Source organism: Mesocricetus auratus, unplaced genomic scaffold (genome assembly GCF_017639785.1).
Source record: "Mesocricetus auratus isolate SY011 unplaced genomic scaffold, BCM_Maur_2.0 Super-Scaffold_100013, whole genome shotgun sequence".
NCBI lineage: Eukaryota > Metazoa > Chordata > Mammalia > Rodentia > Cricetidae > Mesocricetus > Mesocricetus auratus.
Genome location: NW_024429196.1, coordinates 13,470,595 through 13,488,728, shown reverse-complemented (window position 1 = coordinate 13,488,728; position 18,134 = coordinate 13,470,595). Strand labels below are relative to the sequence as shown.

The window sequence follows — 18,134 nt, the reverse complement described above, 5'->3', positions numbered from 1 at the left end:
CTGATCCAGAAGCTTGCTGTTTCAACTAGGAGGGCTGCCATTGAGCTCTCAGGAGCCACGGGTCTGTCCCTGTCCTCCAATGCTGAGATCACAGGCCTGTGCAGCCATGCCTGTTTTTCGTCTGAGCGCTAGAGGTTCAAACTCAGGTCCTCATACTTGTACAGCATGTACTCTTATGCATTGAGTCAGCTCTCTGCAAAGAAGGGAAAGGAGGGGAGCACGGGAGGGGGGACAGACAGACGACAGACAGACAGGGGAGGACAAGAAGAATGAATTGATTTTGCAATGAAACAAGATGGCTCTGTTGGTTGTTGGAATGACAAAGTAGAATGTTTTCAGTCCTCAGTGTCCTAACAATGAAGTGACAAACTCTGATTCCTGGAATGTCAAAGGAATCAGCCCCTATAAAAAAGCAGCTGCCACTCCTCAGTTACAGCCACCCCTAGCTCTGTGAACTTACACTCTGGGTTTCTGGTTGTTTTCAGTACTCCCGGAAAATCTGGAAATACAGGTTTGATATAAAACACTTCCCATTTTCAAGTGTTAGAGGGTAATAAAACTCAAATGTTTGGTGCTCCCAAGGCCAAAGGACAGGTCTGTCGTCAGATACCACCTGTCTGCTCCCAGTTTCTTTCCCAGTTTGTCTGGAGTCTGCCCCTGTAGGAGGAGTTTTTCTGTGTCCCAGCAATGACTCCCAAATAACTATAAGAGATGTAATATTAATTGTAAATGCTCAGTCAATAGCTTAGGCTTTGTCCAGCCAGCTTTTACAACTTAAAGTAACCCATTTCTATTAATCTGTGTACTGCCCGAGGCTTGTTTACTCATCTATGAACTTCCTATGTTGCTTCTGCATCTGGCTCTTGACTCCCTCCTCTGTTGTGTAGTGGTTTTGCTCTTTTGGCTTTCATGGGGGGCCACCACCCAGGTCCCACATAAATCACACATGAAGTCTTATTATAACTTATGAATGCCTGGCCTTAGCTTGGTTTGTTGCTAGCCAGCTTTTCTTAACTGAAATTAACCTGTCTACCTTTTCCCTTTGGGCTTTCCTATTTCTGTATATCTTACTTTCCTTCTTACTCTGTGGCTCTCTGGGATGCTGGTCCCTGATGTCCTCCTCTCTTTGTTCTCTTGCTGCTCCTCTTCCTCCTCTTCCTCCTTCTGTTTATACTCTGTCTGCCAGCCCCACTTATCCTTACTCCTGCCTCGCTATTGGCCGGCCATTCAGCTCTTTATCAGGTGTTTTAGAAAGGCAAAGAATCACAGCTTCACAGGGTTAAACAAATGCAGCATAAACAAAAATCTCACATCTTAAAATAATATTCTACTACACTCCACCCTTCTTCTTCCCAGCATTCTCTGCCCTGAAAGTCCTGCCTAGCTATCAGCCAGTCAGCTTTTTATTAACAATGAGCAACATATTTTCACAGTGTGTAGAAGGATATTTCGCAGCATTTCCCCCTTTTATCTAATTAAAAAGAAAGGTTTTGACTTTAACATAGTAAGATTATATATAGCAAAAACAGTTATCAAGTAAGAATTACAGTTATAATATCCTGTCCATTTGTATTTGGCAAATATAGAGAAAATATTCTCTTTTTTATCTTTGTGAACCTAATTTACCTTTTTATCATAACTAAGGAAAACTTTGAGTCTAATTATTTAGTCTTTAACTCCATCAAATACCCCAGAACGGTATAATGTTACCTAACACCAGGGACATCTGTAATGTTGGGGCATCCAACTTTGGCTTATAGGTCTAGTATATCTGACAGACTTGTCTGAGAAGCAGGAAATGTTGAGGAAGTGTTCTACCTTGTCTTGGCAAAGTTTATCAGTCGCTTTTCATGTGTGTATGTCCTGCTGGTCCATCCAGTTTGTACATTATACTATTAGCAATGAGGTAAGTGCAGGTTTTTTTGCCCAAGTGACTAGTTTTTGTCATAAAGACAGTAAACTCCATATAGCAGTTCTTCGATGTCATCTTCTTTTGAAGCAAATTGGTGCTGTCAGGAACAGGTTTGTCTGTCACTAAAAGCCTTAGGTTACTAAACATATTAAATGTCATAGTGTGCAGAATGATTATTCCACAGCAACCCCCTCCTCACACTGAAACTGCTGTTTAGCACCACCTGCTAGCTGTTTGGAAATTTTGTTCCGCACTGGGTACCCTCTGCCCAGTCTGTGGTGCCCCTGACCCTCCATGTAAATTGACTCTATCATTTCTATATTAAACCCTAACTTTTCTCCAAAGTGAACAGCTGTTGGTTTGGGGACATGGGTGGCATTGCTTTATCATGAGCATAAACCATTGCCTTAGCTGTTTCATAAGCATTTGAGACACATTTGTTGCTCTGGGTATGTTAGCTATGGTACCATCTTAAGTGGTACACAGCATCGTTTGGTTCTGGGATGATTGGGAGAGATCTACCATCTGCCACTTCTGTCAACTCTCAAGCCTACGTCAGCACAGTGTAACACAGTCAGTTTCTTTACAAGAATGCTCTTGACCACGGTTTAACAATACTATCGTAGCCTTATAGGTTTCTTTATCCCTGTGTAACTGTTCAATTTCATTGGTTCTCTCTGGGAGTCAATGGAAATGAACAATGTGCCATTGGGCTTGGAAGTGTCATCAGTTTCCAAGGGGACCCAAGGGGAAGATAAGTGCTTTGTTCCTTAACCTGGTTGCCATCGTCACCTCATCTCCACACGAAACTTTGTATTTTTTGTGTCCCAGGCTTCCACTCCCCGTGAACTTCTGTCTTTTCAGTCAAGGGAGTCTATTTAACACAGGAACAATTGAGGATAATTAAGCTATGGCAGCAATGATTCTCCTTCCGTACCTGTATTAGCCTATACCTAATATGAAATGCAGCCCCAGAGTGATTATGAGTCCAGTAATAGAGTTATCATTAGAGACATGCAGAACTCGTTGGAAGAGTCTCAAAAGAACAAAAATTGAATTAGAAATTCCAATGTTCTTTGAGCTGTGTTATAAAATAGTGAAACCGAATGAACTCTTTTGTGTTTGGCAGCCTGCTCCAGTAATTAGATAATTAAATCATTGGAAAGCCCTAGACTGTAGCAGATCATCATATGTGAACATTTCATTTGCAGAAGTGATAGATTCTTCTCAGGAATAAAAATATGAAGCTGACACAAGGGGTGGTTAGATGGGGAAAATGATGTCAATGAGGCCATTGAGACAACCACGTCCCACTATATGTGGTTCTCTGTCTTCCATTTCATACGAGTTATCAGTAGACAAGACATGCTCCATCCATGCTGCCCATTAGAGTCACCTCAGGTCCCTCACAAAAGTACATATACGGAGTCACCCTCACGGAACCTGACGTCTTTGGTATAGACTGGTAGATAGGCGAGTGGTTCTAGAATATTCCAGGGTAAGAATTACTGCTTTCAGGTATTATGAATGCTCAATGCAATGAGATGCCTCATAGATAGCCAGGATCAGTCAGCTCTCTCTTTTGCTAAAGTGAATGTGAATGAGTACCACTTGGTAAGCCCAGAAGGAGATGGTAACTTAAACCACTCCAAACTGTGCTCATCAGCTGTGCTTCCTCTACTTCAGCCACAAGCTGTTGTGTTCTCACTCCCAAGTAACCTCTGGGTCCACAAAGATGGCAACAATTAAAGAACACTGTAACTCAACAAATGTTCTCTTCAACAGAAGATGACCTTTATCCATTTCTTTTCCTGATACAATTTATAAAAGTCCACTTTTTTTTCTAATGGTTAATAATTCCTTTCCTGCAGAATGTCCCAGTGGATAGATTTTTTTTTCCTTCCAAAAGAATTCCAGACCCACAGTGGTGACTGCCCTCTCTGAGTTGAGGAGAGAAATGTATTTCTGGAAGAAAGCAAGTTCTGTGGAGACCACAGTCGGGATTTCACCCAAATCAAAAGAATGGAAACATTCTACTGTTCCAATTCACACATTATTTTTTTTCTTAGCCCCCTATCTCTTTATCCGGCTTCCTGTTCGTAAAAAAAATCAGGTTATTGTGAACTTAGTGTTAACATTTTTAAGGTTCTGGAAATCTGCTGTTTTTTCCCTCCGGTGAGGGAGGATCAACATTAAAGAGGAGACTACAGTTCACAGAGCCCGAGGATCTGGCCTAATGTAATTCAACAGTTAATCTTAATGCATCTTTTCTGCTAGACTCATTCATTTTCCCATGTCCAAAATTACAGTCAGGGGAATGTGTGTGGCAGAGGAGAAAGCACACCGAAATTTGGCCCTTGTAGAACAGACTGTTTTTCCACCAATGCAGAAATGATAAATGGAACTGATAGAGATCACAGTTAAGTTACTGAACAATTTACCAAGACCCGGTCAGACAAGAGATATCTAAGATGCTAAGACAACATCCAGATAACATGTGTCCATGACCAGGCATAGTTTGTTTTGTTCTCTGAAGTCTTGGGGGGGATGCTATGTAGGTGGTTAGGAGTCATTCTGGGTTTGTGGTATAACCACTGCTCAGTGTTATGGGTAGACTGTAGCATCTGGCCCGTTTTGCCAGCTGGCCATGTTGTCATGGCTGGTTTCACGTGCCACATCAGGGGTGAGCTAAGGAAGTACAGGGCTATTTTGAGGTAGTTAGATTTAAACAGTTTCCTGCATTATTTATGCAGTTGACATGGGATAACTCACTTGGCCCAATTAAGATTTAATGGTCAAGAACATTCTAAGTATGCTTATAAAACAGTCAAAGGCATTTTCAACAAATTGTGTTTACAGCTAAGCAAGAGTAGTCACAGTTCCACTCACCATCCCATGGTTGACAGCTAAAGAACTGGAAACTATTGAGAATGACTTGCAGACACTGGACAACAGAGAACTTGGGCCTGGGTAGCTCAGAAGGATGGAGACAAGGGAGATGAATCCCATGGTTGACCTGTGCATCTGCCTGGAGGTACTTTCCAGATGAAATGCAGAAACTCAAGCAGTCCTGGGATCTTTTTGCTAGGCTAAGGAGATAAAATCAAGGTTCAGAGAGCTGAAGCAGCTAGTGCCAAATAAAGGAAGTTTCTGTCTAGAAAGAACTGTGTTAATCTGTGGGTCAGCTATTGGGTAATTAACCAAGTATGTGTAGAATGAATAGACCTCTGGGCCAAGTAAAGACCACATGGGTAAACCAGCAAACCTAAATCTTCCTAGAGACCACCCAGGCCTAGAGCGGTTCAAGTTTTGAAAGCAAGAATGAAGAGGCCATGTTGGATACCTCAACATCAAGTACAGACTGGAAAAGGGTTAGTCTTTTGACTAAAGTAGCCCTAGTGTAAAGATTACGCTAGATTCTCCCTACAAAAGGTTAAAAACAAAATGAGCCACAAATACCTAGCCTGTCAGAGAATACTTAAAATCTGTAAGGAAAACAATAAAAGTTAATACTCCATGCCTAATGTCCAATCAAAAACTCCTAGACAATGAATGATGATAAAATAATATGGCCTATGAAAACTCATCCAATAGAAGACAACCAGAAGTGATAGAGATAATGATAATAGTAGCAAAAAGTTCAAAAAGCTATTCAAATTATTCTCAAGGATTTAGAAGAAAACATGAACCAGTGCTATAAGAGATTAAGAGCAGAGCTTTTGATACTTAAAGAAAAGACCACAGTATCTATTTAGACTTAAAAGATGAAACACTGGCCAACAAAAGCAATAAAAAACAGCAATAGAAACCATCTAAGAGTTAAGAAGATATTACTCTAAAATCCAGTGACCCACGGAGCAGTATTAAAGGGTCAATGAGGGAAAGAAAAGAGAGAGTAGGTGCAATTTTTCCAAATTTGATGAAGGTTATAAATTCACAGACCAAAGAGCCCAGTAAACATTCAGAATAGTAATGGAAAAGGATACCACAACAGTAGATGTTGTAAACAGATTGCTAGAAAATAAGGATTAATAGAAAAAGCAGACAGAAGGGGGAGAAGCATTTCATACAAGGAAATATAAATCAGGATTAATATTCTCTTCTAATCAGAAACAAGGCAAGACAGAAAACAGTCTAATGGCATCTTCAAAGTCCCAAAAGAAAAAAATAAATCTGTAAGGGGGGATACATACTGCCCAACTCTTTATGAAATCAGTGTTACCCTGCCCTAGTTAGCTTTTTATTGTTGTGATAAACACAGTGGGTTTATTTGGCTTACATGTTCCAATCACAGTCCATCATGAAGGAAAGTCAAAGTAGCAACTGAAGTAGAGGCAGTCAGTGGACAGGTGCTGCTTACTGGCTTGCTCTCCGTGGCTTGCTCTCCGTGGCTTGCTCAGCCTGCTAACTTATGCAAACCAAGCACCACCAGCTCAGTGGTGATACTGCTCACAGTGGGATGGATCCTCCCACATCAATCATTAATCAAGAAAATGTTCCACAGACATGCCCACAGGCCAATTTGATGGAGGCAATTCTTCTTCAATTGAAGTTCACTCTTCCCAGATGACTCTAGTTTGTGTCAAGCTGACAAAAACTAACCAGACATACCCTAAGAACAAAAGCCAATTTCAGAAAATCACAGACCAGTAAGTTGCCCTTGTAACAATATAGGTATCAAACCCTTAAAATAATAACAAAGTTCAGTAGTGTATTAAAAGATCATGATCTCAAGTATATGAGAGTCCTTTAGAATAGAAATGTAAGTCGGCATGTTCAACCCTATCAATAGAATAAAAAAAGGCATATCTTAGTAAATATAAGAAGAGCATGCAGGAACTCACTAACAGTGACTCCAACACTCAGCAGTTTCCAGAGAGAAAGAATCTTCTTCGGCCCAAAGGAAATGGTATTGCTAGTGAAACACCACACATGATCCCAGTAAAAGCAAGAACCAAGTGGAAAGAAATGAATTTTTTTTATTTGTTTTGTTTTTTGAGACAGGGTTTCTCTGTATTGCTTTGGAGGTTGTCCTGGAACTTGCTCTGTAGACCAGGCTGGCCTCGAACTCACAGAGATCCTCTTTCCTCTGCCTCCCGAGTGCTGGATTAAAGGTGTGTGCCACCAAGCCTGGCTGGAAATCAACTTTCACTACTATCTTAATAAGTGCACCAAGGCTAGAAAATGAAATGCAGGTATATGACAAGAAAATACAAAGTGTACTTGTCTCTCTTCATAAACAATATGATTGTGTGTGAAACTGAAAGGGATCTAGAAGAGTACCATTAAAAATAAGTGACTTTAGCAAGATCACCAAAATCAAGTCAAAACATAAACGTCTAATATGTTCATACAAGGGAATGTCACTTAGTCATAAAAAGAACGAACTGCTGAAATAACATTGTTGGAATCTCAGAAGCTCCAGGTTGGGCTGGGAGTGTATCCTAGGGGGTAGATCAGTTACCTAGCACACTCGAGGCCCTGAGTTCCATCTCAGCACTGGGGCTGGGAGAACTGAATGAAAGAAGCCAGATACAATAGACAGTGTGTGATTCCATTTGCATGATATTCTAGGACAAGAGGAACTGTTCTGTGATAATAGCAGTATGGGTGATTCCATGGGCTAAAGGTTGCAAACCTGAGGAATTGGGAAGGAAACTTTTAGAGTGACAAGAAAATGTCTCTTTTAAGTGGTATTTCCTTGTGAATACATCTGTGGACTTAAGGAACCATGTCTTAGTGTGAGCATACACATCTTACTGTTTGTATACTGTCCTTCACACAGCTGATGTTTTTCATCAGCTGATAGGCAGACCTACAAACCTTACCCGTGCTCTCTGATACAGAGAATGACTAAGGACATATCTCTAGATCAGAATCTTGCCCTCTGCTTTTCTTTTTGCACTCTGTTGGGATGAACTGGGGGCGTTTTCATGGCCAGGAGATAACGGCAGTAACAGGATGGGATAGATGAGGAGAGAGTAGGGAAGTGGACTAAGAAACTAGCTCGCTCAGCGTTTCTCCCTTCAGGAATTGCTCCTCACAGTGCCTAAGAAGTTCCCTCTCTGTACCCTCTGTACCCTCAGCTGAATCCCAGGAAGCCTGGCTCTTAGGAACAGCCATTGCTCTTCTACTCTGGTAGCACAGTAATTCAATTATGACATGAAATTGTCGTCTTCCAGGATAGCCATAGCTGTGACAGAAATGTTATATGTGCCAGAAAGTATGCCTAGAGTAAGACTCTTGTCTGGCTACAAGAGCCATTTGGTAGTCAGGGTAAAATGACCTCCTTCTAACCTTGATTGAGCCTTCAATGGCCAAATGAGCCTGAACAAGTCACATGACCTCTAGGGGCATCTATTTCCTACCTTCTAATTTCAGTGCGTAGGCCCTCCCAGCAACAATTCCTGTTTTCACAGCCATTTTCATGTCTACTGCTAATGGGATTGCAGTGCTTCTAGAACTTGTTTCTTTGTGGATATGTCCAGAAGGGTTATGGTAGAGGCCTGTGCCCTAAGTCATAGCACAGTGATATGATTTCTCCTTTCATGAGCCTCTTTCTTACACCACGACACTATCCTTGGTGGCAAAACACAGTCACCCAGGAAGCCAAAAGTTAAAGTAGACACTTCTCTCACAAACACCAGGCATCCATAACCTTTACAACTATTTAATTGTGTACTTCTTTGTGTCTTACATATTCATCTCCACTCATTGTACCTCCCCATCTCAGGCAGAGGTCTATGGAACTTGCTCCATAGTCCTGAATTTTAGCACAGCTTTTCTTAGAAGACAGTGTTACTGTTTATGTTTCATTGACTTCTACAGTGTTGACCACAGACTTGCCAGTCTCTGCAGCATAGGCTGAATCAAGGCTCATCTGAGCCAGGGATCACTCCCTAATTCAACCACTTAACAATTCTGGCTTTTCCACTGTTCTTTGTTATCAAGATGGCTGCTTAAATTCATTTGTTCTAAAGTTGCTAGGGTAGAAATTAACAAGGAGGAAGGAAAACCATTTCAGGAGGTGGAAATAGCAGGTTCAAGGTCAGTGTGGCAGCAGGGAGCTCAGTAAGTCAGAAAGACCAAAGGATGTGGGTGTGGGGGCAGGGAGTGTAGGAGGCATACCTGGAAGAGACTAGACACTCAGGAAGGGCTGTCTCAAGGAAAGACAGACAAAGGACATTAACAAAGCTGTGGGAACATGACTGTGAGTCATAGAGGTCACCAAGAGTGTCACACTTTTTTTTGGCTCCCTCCCAGATACAACCACAGGCTCCACCCCCAGGTTTCTGCTTTCTGATAACAGTGGCAGGTGTGTACTCAGTTAGGTTTGCACCAGAGTCTGTCCTAAACATTTTCTTAATTGTCTCACTAAGTCTCACAACCAGCCAAAAACACTGTCCTGTTACCACATGTCCTTATTAACTAGTGACATTCATGGCCATAGTCTCTTGTTTGTAATCACCATGCAGAATCTTGCACTAACATTGGAACCCAATAATGCCTTTGCATGTGATCCAGCTTATTCCTTACTTGGGTAATGGAGATCACAATGAGGCTTTGGACAAGTGATACCATGGTCAAACTGTACTTCCCTTTAGTGGGAAGATATAATGGGGAAGATGATAAGAGCATCCTCACTCCTGTGAGATGATAGTTTGCAGTAGAGAAGGGTCCAGAAAACAATTCAGACAACTGCAGGTCTCTCTGGTGTTTCTGGGGGACTTGGGGATAATGTAATGAATATAATGCAGTCACTGCTACTGAGACTGATGGACAGCATTCGCTTCATGGACATATGAAGGCCCATCATTGCCCTGCCCCAAGGGTGCAAGTGTTGACAAGGGTCTTATGATGCCTAACTGCAAACTTGCATGCTGTATGCTTTGTGAGATGAAAAACCAGTGAGCTCTGGGAACCATACGGAAATTAAGAGCTTAGATGAGCATGCAGTCTCTGTCAAATCCAGTGAGACTGGTAGATTCCCAAGGGCCTTGGTCTCCTCTGGACTCAGTATCATTGTCACCATCAATACTGAGTGCCACATGGTGAGGTGCTATGATTCCATGGTGTTGAGACATGGAACCAAACAAATCCGAGAGGGACAGATTCACTTTAAAAAGACATTCTGAAAAATTCCTCTCAAGCCAATGGTTGTTGAGTATTCACAAGAGCCTGCAAGGGAAACAGATCGCACAGCATCAGACAAACGTGAAATGGAGACCATGAAAAGTGGTATGTCCCACATCTCTAGTGGGCCAAGGATTGAGGGTTGATGGATCTACGGGGCTTCCAACACTAGAACTCTTGGCTCCTCTATAAAATTATGTCCAACAGAGTTTGTGCCTTGTGTGTGAGAAAAGAGTCTACCTTTTTTTTTTTATCTATAGACACAAAAACTGAGGTTCAGCTGTCAGTTCCCCACCAAAGCCCAGCTGTTCCTTAGGAAGCAATATAATAGACAGTCCTTGCTTTCTCCTCTTTCGTACCAGAATAAAGATTCAGCTGTGGTTTTTCTCTGTGCCTGCTTCGAAAGAGTGCAGGGCATTCAGTCTTCACGATGGCAGACAGGCAGAGCCAATGGAAGCTGATTTCTTTTGTTCAACAGCTGCAGAACCAGGAGATTCTGAGGGCCATGATGAAGAAGGCTGAGCTGGAAATCAGTAGCAAAGTGAAGGAGACGATGAAGAGACTGGAGGATCCGGTGCAGCGCCAGCGCACCCTGGTGGAGCAAGACAGACAGAAGTACCTTCACGAGGAGGAGAGGATTGTCAAAAAGTTACGGTGAGTGCTGGTCACCTGACAAGAAAACTATCCTGTTCACAGGGGGTTCTTCTTAGTTGGCGTTTTCTCCCTCTCTTTTATTGAGCCCCTATTGTATAGACCAGAGACCTGATGACCACGGTGTCTGTGATTCCAAGTGTCCCTCCATCAAGGCCTGGGAAATTCTACAGTCCCCATGGCAACATGTCTCTTGACCAGGAAAGTGTGGGGACATCCTTGGGGAAGAGGGGCAGGGGCATTGGCAGGTGAATTGGGTACAAGGTGCTAATGACATCTCGTGTTTGAATTGTGCCATTCCTATCTAACTGCATGGCACCATCCTCAGACCATACTCCTACTGTGGAGACTTGCTGGATGCCTGTCCAGGCTGTGCATGCCGAGACTGGAAGATCATGGGAACCCACACAGAACAAGAGAATTAACTCCAGAAAAGTGTCCTCTGACCTCCACCCATGCGCCCTTGCATGCACAGTCACACATCATATACACACAGCACTCATTTAAAAATTATGAAATATATCCTTTTGATGATAGCATAGATGTCCTTATATGTGAGACACAGATTAGGATAACCTGGTGGGTCTGCGTGGCAGGAGAACAGAGGTTAGGAAAGATGACTCTGGACCACTGAGGATGCAGTGACTGCCCTTTGGGGATCTTCTGGTTGCGGTGTTATGATGCACAGTGGGCAGACTATGTAAGAGAAAGCTGAGTGGGATTTCATTTTGGTGGAATGGCTTTGGCTTAAGTAATATCTCCTTAGAGGAGTGTCTGCATACTGACCAGCATATGTGTGGTTGATGGATCTGGAATAGCCCAAGGGTCTCAGCTTGGAAGGGCTTTATCACAGCCTGAAGGGAGCGGGTGCAATAGAGTCTCACGTTCAGTAGACTGTGCTTAGCCCATAAGGGAATTTCCCTCACAAAAGGCATCGTATTCAGAGGTCATGAGGGCTGATCCACTTCCCCCCTCAAGGAGCAGCAGCCTTATGTGTCCTGTGGATATGCTCTCATAATACCAGGCATGTTTCACAAATGCAGACAGAGAGGAGCCAAGGTGTCCTCCTTTGACCCTAATGGGTCATCGTTTCTGAAATTTCTATATCAGAATGACTGGCATCACCAACCACTCCATCTTCCTGCTTAGAAGAGGTCGTTTGTTGTGTGGGACTTTGTCCTTATTGAATGGATACTCTGTCCTGCTGGACTCCCTCCTGCAGCTTCCCTCCCTCCCTCACTTACTTAGAGAAAAAGGGCCATGCCACCTCTACAACGGCCATCCTCTGCCCACTCCACTGGAGATGGCTCCGGGAGGAACAGGCGCCATTCACTTGCTGCCACCTAGTGGTTCTGTGTTTCTCAGCATGCTAGCCTCTAATCATTGAGAAAAGCTTTCTCTTGGAGTTGTAGGCAAATAGAAAGGATACAAACACATAGGGGTGAATAAAGAGGCCTGGCAGATTGTTTTTGTTGTTTCAAGTGGAAGAATGTAACCTAGCTTTGTTGGAGTTAGTATCTGCGTTCAAATGCACACATACACACACACACACACACACACACACACACACACACACACACATACACACCAGAAATCAGATCTCTAAGTGCTTAGCTGTAAGAAGAGAAGCAATCATTATTAGTGGGACAATCAGATATACTAGAGGTTATCTATTAGGGAATTTTGAGGGCAGTTTTGCTCTCTCCCAAGGACATTTGGCAGTGTCAAAGGATATTCACATGTGTCACAAATTACTGGAATGTGCGGTGGCTTGCTACTGGCACTTAACAGATAGAGGCTAGGGATGTAGCTAAACACCCTTTAGTGTACAAGACAGTCCTGCACTAAAAAAATCCAAAATGTCAGGTACCAAAGTTGAGAGACCTGGTTGTCTGATTTCCCCCGCTGTAGTACTGGAGGGACTCACCTCATACCTACTACCTCTTCACACCCCCCTCCATCTCTAGTCTTTCACTACTTCCTCCCTCTCTCTTTCTCTCCCTCCCTGCTGGTCACCAAGCGCACACATCACTCCCTTGGCTGGCATGAATACCTCCGAAAATTAAGAATGTCTTCAGCAGGCCACAAGCTCTCTCTCTCTCTCCCTCCTCCCCCCTCTCTCTCTCCCTCCTCCCCCTCTCTCTCTCCCTCCCTCCCTCCCTCCCTCCCTCCCTCCCTCCCTCCCTCCCTCCCTCCCTCCCTCTCTCTCTCTCTCTCTCTCTCTCTCTCTCTCTCTCTCTCTCTCTCACACACACACACACACACACCCTGGCCAACCTGGGCCTCAAATGACAGACACAGGAGAACATTCCTTAGCTGCCTTACACCTCTGTGCAACGTTCCAAAGCAAACGACCTTCCAGTGTGCTCCCCCTACCTCCATGGAAGCCTAAGGAGGGGCTGGGACAGAAAATGGAGAGAGCCCTGCTCCTTCCTGTGCCTGCCCTTTCTGAGGCAGAAAATGGGGAGAGACCTGCTCCTTCCTGTGGCGCTCTGCGCTCAGCTCCTCTGCTATCTGCCCTCCTCACAGTGAGCTGGAGGACTTTGTTGAGGATTTGAAGAAGGACTCTTCATCCGCTGGCCGAGTGGTGACTCTGAAAGATGTGGAGGACGGAGCTTTCCTCCTGCGACAAGTGGGGGAAGCGGTGGCCACTCTCAAAGGTGAGACTTCTGCCAGAAGGGAGCAGTGGGAAGTGTGTTTCTTGGGACGTTTAAGAATCTTTCAAATATGCACCTGTCATCCCAGCAACTCCGGCTGAGCCGGGAGGATCCCTTGAACTTAGTGGAGTTCAACCCAGGGAAATGCTGAAACCCATTTCAAATAAATAATCTTTCAGATAGTGAAAGAATCATTCAGGACTTCTTAGAGGACCCTTAGAGAGGGTGCAGAAGATGGAAATTGAACGATACGATTAAAACTGTCTGTTTAATTGTATCACTGCACCTTATAGGCATACCAAACTCTTGAAAACAACCCTAACTTTCAGTAGACCTTATCCACAATACACAGGGAATGGATCTAGAGGGGCTGTGACCTTGTCTGAGGTCCCTTGGTCTGGCCATCTGTGCTCTTAACCCACTGCCTCCTCACATGTGTAGGATTGTACTTCTCTGTGCTACTCTGGGTCATAGGAGGGGGATGGGTGTGGTTATTCTGCCTTCCTGTTCCATAACTCACCGCTGGTTTGGCCTGCAGGAGAGTTTCCAACCTTGCAAAATAAGATGCGTGCTGTCCTGCGCATAGAAGTTGAGGCAGTGAGGTTCCTGAAGGAAGAACCACACAAGCTGGACAGCCTCCTGAAGCGCGTGAGGAGCATGACGGATGTCCTGACGATGTTGCGGAGGTGACTGTTGTGGCCCTGGTCCGGTGGCTGAGGAGGGGGGCTCAAAGGCTGGTGTGCAGGTCATGGGCTCAAGGTTCCTGCCCGTCTCCAAGGGCCTATTTCTAGTAACATCATGACTTATCATCCCTTATTTATGGCATCCTGAAGAGTACCCACAACTCTTTCAGCCCCTAAACATTTGTTGCAGTGTGGCTTAAGGATGTAATTCTACAGAGTAGACTTTTGCACTGGACCCGTCATAGGCTTTTAAATCATTAGTCACGGACTGAGCTTAGTGATAGTGTGTGTACCTGGATTTGATCTTCACTGCTATGAAAGTAATAAATTTAAGAATAAAATTAGGTAAGTAAATAGTTTTTAAAAACACAAAGGTAACATTTTGTAGGGGAAGAACAAATTAAAATATTCTGTTTGGCTCCTTCACCTTGGGGGCATAGGAGACTTCAGCTAAAAAAAGACTGTCAAGTGTTTATCAACTGAAAGAATATCCGAGAACATGCTAATACCACCCAGGAAAGAAGCTTAGCAAGCTTAAGTGGACCTGCTCATCAAAGATCATCACTGTGAAGAAACATCCAGAGGAATTGCTGCCTGATCTATAGCTTTCAATGAAAAAATTCTAGAATCGTCATACCCGTGCTTGCAAAGGCTGAGGTGTAGCCCAGTGGTAGAACACTTGCTTAGGATGTGTTCAGCTGTGAACAATACCACCACAAAAAAAAAAAAAAAAAAAAAAAAGGAGAAAAGAGAGAAAGAGTAGTTCCCAGGCACAAGTAATATTTCAGAAACTTTGTAAGAATTTTGTTTCCTGACTAATCTCCATCAGATTTAAAAGAGAATTATATTGGGAATGCAGTTAACTTCAAGATAGATAACTAGTCATAAGAAGCAGATTGATTTTTCTAACAATCACCAATCTCAACAGGATAACTCTCTAAAGCAGGTGTATGTATAGTCCACTGTAGAAATGCCAGATGCTGAAGGAATTCTAAGTCCACATAGACCATCCAGGAAGGAGCTGTACTGTGTTACTCTTTCTTATAATGTCATCCATTTCCTCTCACCAAGTGAACTCTTCCCTCCAGTACAATAAAGATCAGTTGAAGTACTTCTTCAGTAAGCTATTGGCCAAATGTGAGAGCCCATGAAGTCTAAACTAAGCCAACCTCATTAGATGGAAACCAGTGAAGAGATGCTCTTATACCCAATGCTGGGCGATTGAGCTCAGTATTTATCTTAGAATCAGTGAAAACAGGGTCTTGAAGAAGATGAGATCATTGTGCTATCAATATTCAGTGGCTTGGAGATTTAAGTAGCCTATGGTAGGTAAAGTAAAAAGCAAAAGAGACACCGTTGTGAGTAGTAGGGGAAAGCCATAGAATTCAGGGTCTTTTGTTCAAATCAGAAGGAAGAGAAAGCATATTCTAATAAAAAGAGAATGCAAAACTAATTAAAATGTGGGGATCAAGTCCCCTGTTGAACATTTCTTGATACATAACTTTACAGTATTATCCTAAACATATACTCCCCGTAGAAGGCACTAACTTTGCTTGTTTGTTTTTCAAGACAGGGTTTTTCTATGTAGCTCTGGCTGCCCTGGAACTCACTCTGTGGCCAGGCTAGCTTCAAACTCAGAGATCCACCTGCCTCTGCCTCCTGAATGATGGAATTAAAGTCGTGTGACACCACTGCCCAACTGCTTACATCTTTATTGCCATCATTACATTCTACAGATGTACCCGAGACTCAGAGTGGCAATATAACATGTTAGAACTGATACTCAAATATAGGAGTGTGAACTTCCAAAAACCACTGTCTTTTCCACTGTAGCCTGTATGAAAATGGGACACATAACTTTGAATGACTCCCAAAGAATGAGGCACATGCTTATAATCCCAAGTTCAAAGTCAGCATGAGCTACACAGACTTTGTCTCAGAACCCAAGCACATGGACATATAATAGTTGTAGAACATTTGCATAGCATGTTCAGAAGGATGTGTTCAGCTGTGAACAATACCACCACAATTTGGAGTCACAGCTGGCCTTGAATTTGAAAGACTTAGTTGATCCCACATAAAGGGAAAGATGAAGCAATAAGGTGAGATACAAACTGACATGGCTCACAGTCCAAGAAGAGTCTGGAAACTTCTAGAAGCTTCTGAGTGAGAATTGAGTGTATTTGAGGGCTTCACAGGCCAGGATCAGGTGGAGGAGTGATTATTGGTAAACATGTGTTCACTTACATTTACCACCACCAGTGAGGGACTAGTCTCATTCTGAGCACAATAGTGTTACCATAAAAGAAAGAGTCTATCTCCTGGGGCTCATGGCATGACTCAATGGGTAAGAGCACTTGCCACAAGCATGAGGACCTGAGTTCGAATCCCTAGAATCCATGTAGTACCATGTGCAGGAGCATGAGTACACCTATGACCAGATGGGAGGCAGAGACAGAAAGTCTCCAAAAGCTCACAGGCCATGCTGGCATCAATAGCAGCATTGAGATCCAGACTCAGCAAGGTAGAAAGTAACAACTGAGACTCCACATGTTGTCCTCTGATCTCCATGTGGACCATGGCACATGTGTGTCTGAGTTCACACACACACATGAATGAGAACACACACGCCAGAAAAATCATCTTTTGAAGAAAGAACTACAAAAGCCAATATGGTTTTTAGAACTTTGCCAGGGTAAAGTTCTAAACCCCTGAACTCTCCTAAGTTCTTCAATATTTTCACCTAAATGGGTACTGATGCATGGCGTTCAAATACACAGCAGAGAGAGCATGAAGGACACTCGTCACCATTTAACACTGCCGTGTATGGTTTCTCCTAGGCATGTCACTGATGGGCTCCTGAAAGGCACAGATGCAGCCCAAGCTGCACAGTATGTCGCCATGGAGAAGGCCACAGCTGCAGAGGTCCTAAAGCATCAGGAGGAGACAGTCCATATGCCCGGGCAGCCCCTCCACAGCAGCACCGGAGGCCCTGGTGATGTAAAGTCAGAAGTGGTGCCTCTGTCCACCATGACAGTTCACCATGTCCAGAGCTCGCCTGTGGTCATGCAGCCCTCCCAGCACTCCTCAGCCTTGCTGAACCCGGCCCAGAACTTGCCTGGAGGGACTGGTTCCCATACAGCCAGCCCCACAGCAGTCACACAGGAAGTAACCTCTGCACCGCAGTCAGCTCCAGCCCCCCAGTCCCCTCAAACTCCAATGAATGGTTCTTCCATGCAGAGCTTGTTCATCGAGGAAATCCACAGTGTGAGTGCCAAGAACAGGGCAGTGTCCATTGAGGTACAGTCCTATTTCCATTTCTCACAACCCCATGCCCTTTCCTACAGGAGGTGTATATTCTGATTGTTATATATTTAAATATCAATGTGTGATATGTGTTGTTCACATATATTAATAGGACTGTATTCACATGAATACAATATGAATCAAAGATATATGTGACTAAAGATAGCTTTTTATAGGTATTTAGCAGTTTTGTTGTTGTTTGCTTTCAGATTTTTCTAGAAACAGAATACAGGAGTAGGTTTGAGGGACAGGTCATCAGGTGTGAGAATGACCCCTAACCTGGAGGAAGATGAGTCAGGGTATGCTGGTAAATGTTGAGCAACTGGCTCTCAAGTGAGCTGATCTGGGCTCTGGTATGCCCACCTTAGGTGACTGAATGTAAGCTTGCAGAGAAATGTGGAGGTGTGTTTTCTGAGCCAGTACACACAGAGCTATCATGCTAAAGGTGAGCTTGGAGAGAGGGTTTGTCTCCCATCATGAAGTCACTAGAGTCTGGGTAAACAGAGAAGATAATGTCTTAGTTTGCTTTCTGTTGATGTGATAGACACCATGACCAAAGATAACTTGGGCAGGGAAGGGTTTATGTGCCTTACATATCCTGGGCCACAGTCCACTGAGGGAAGCCAAGAAAGACACTCAAAGCAAAAACCCAGAGCAGAAACTGAAGCAGAGACCATACAGGAGCACTGCTTACCGGCTTGTTCTCTGTGGTTTGCTCAACACACGTTCTTGTATACCCCAGGACTACCAACCTGGGGATGCCACAGCCCCCAGTGGCCTATCAATCACTCA

At 43.7% G+C, this 18,134-nt stretch overlaps 1 protein-coding gene across 19 annotated transcripts in view; it reads left to right on the top strand.

The window, feature by feature from the left end:
* The window catches only part of Kiaa1217 (KIAA1217 ortholog), an 806,709-nt gene that overhangs the window by 771,616 nt on the left and 16,959 nt on the right, over positions 1 to 18,134 (top strand). For 16 of the 19 annotated variants that reach the window (XM_040755409.1, XM_040755410.1, XM_021234466.2 and 13 more), the window contains 4 exons: positions 10,524 to 10,699; positions 13,226 to 13,356; positions 13,892 to 14,039; positions 16,877 to 17,336. In XM_040755409.1, the coding sequence (XP_040611343.1) occupies positions 10,524 to 10,699; positions 13,226 to 13,356; positions 13,892 to 14,039; positions 16,877 to 17,336 (915 nt within the window). The remainder of the gene's footprint in view (positions 1 to 10,523; positions 10,700 to 13,225; positions 13,357 to 13,891; positions 14,040 to 16,876; positions 17,337 to 18,134) is intronic. The other 3 variants (XM_013122522.3, XM_013122528.3, XM_013122532.3) reach the window with 1 other exon arrangement.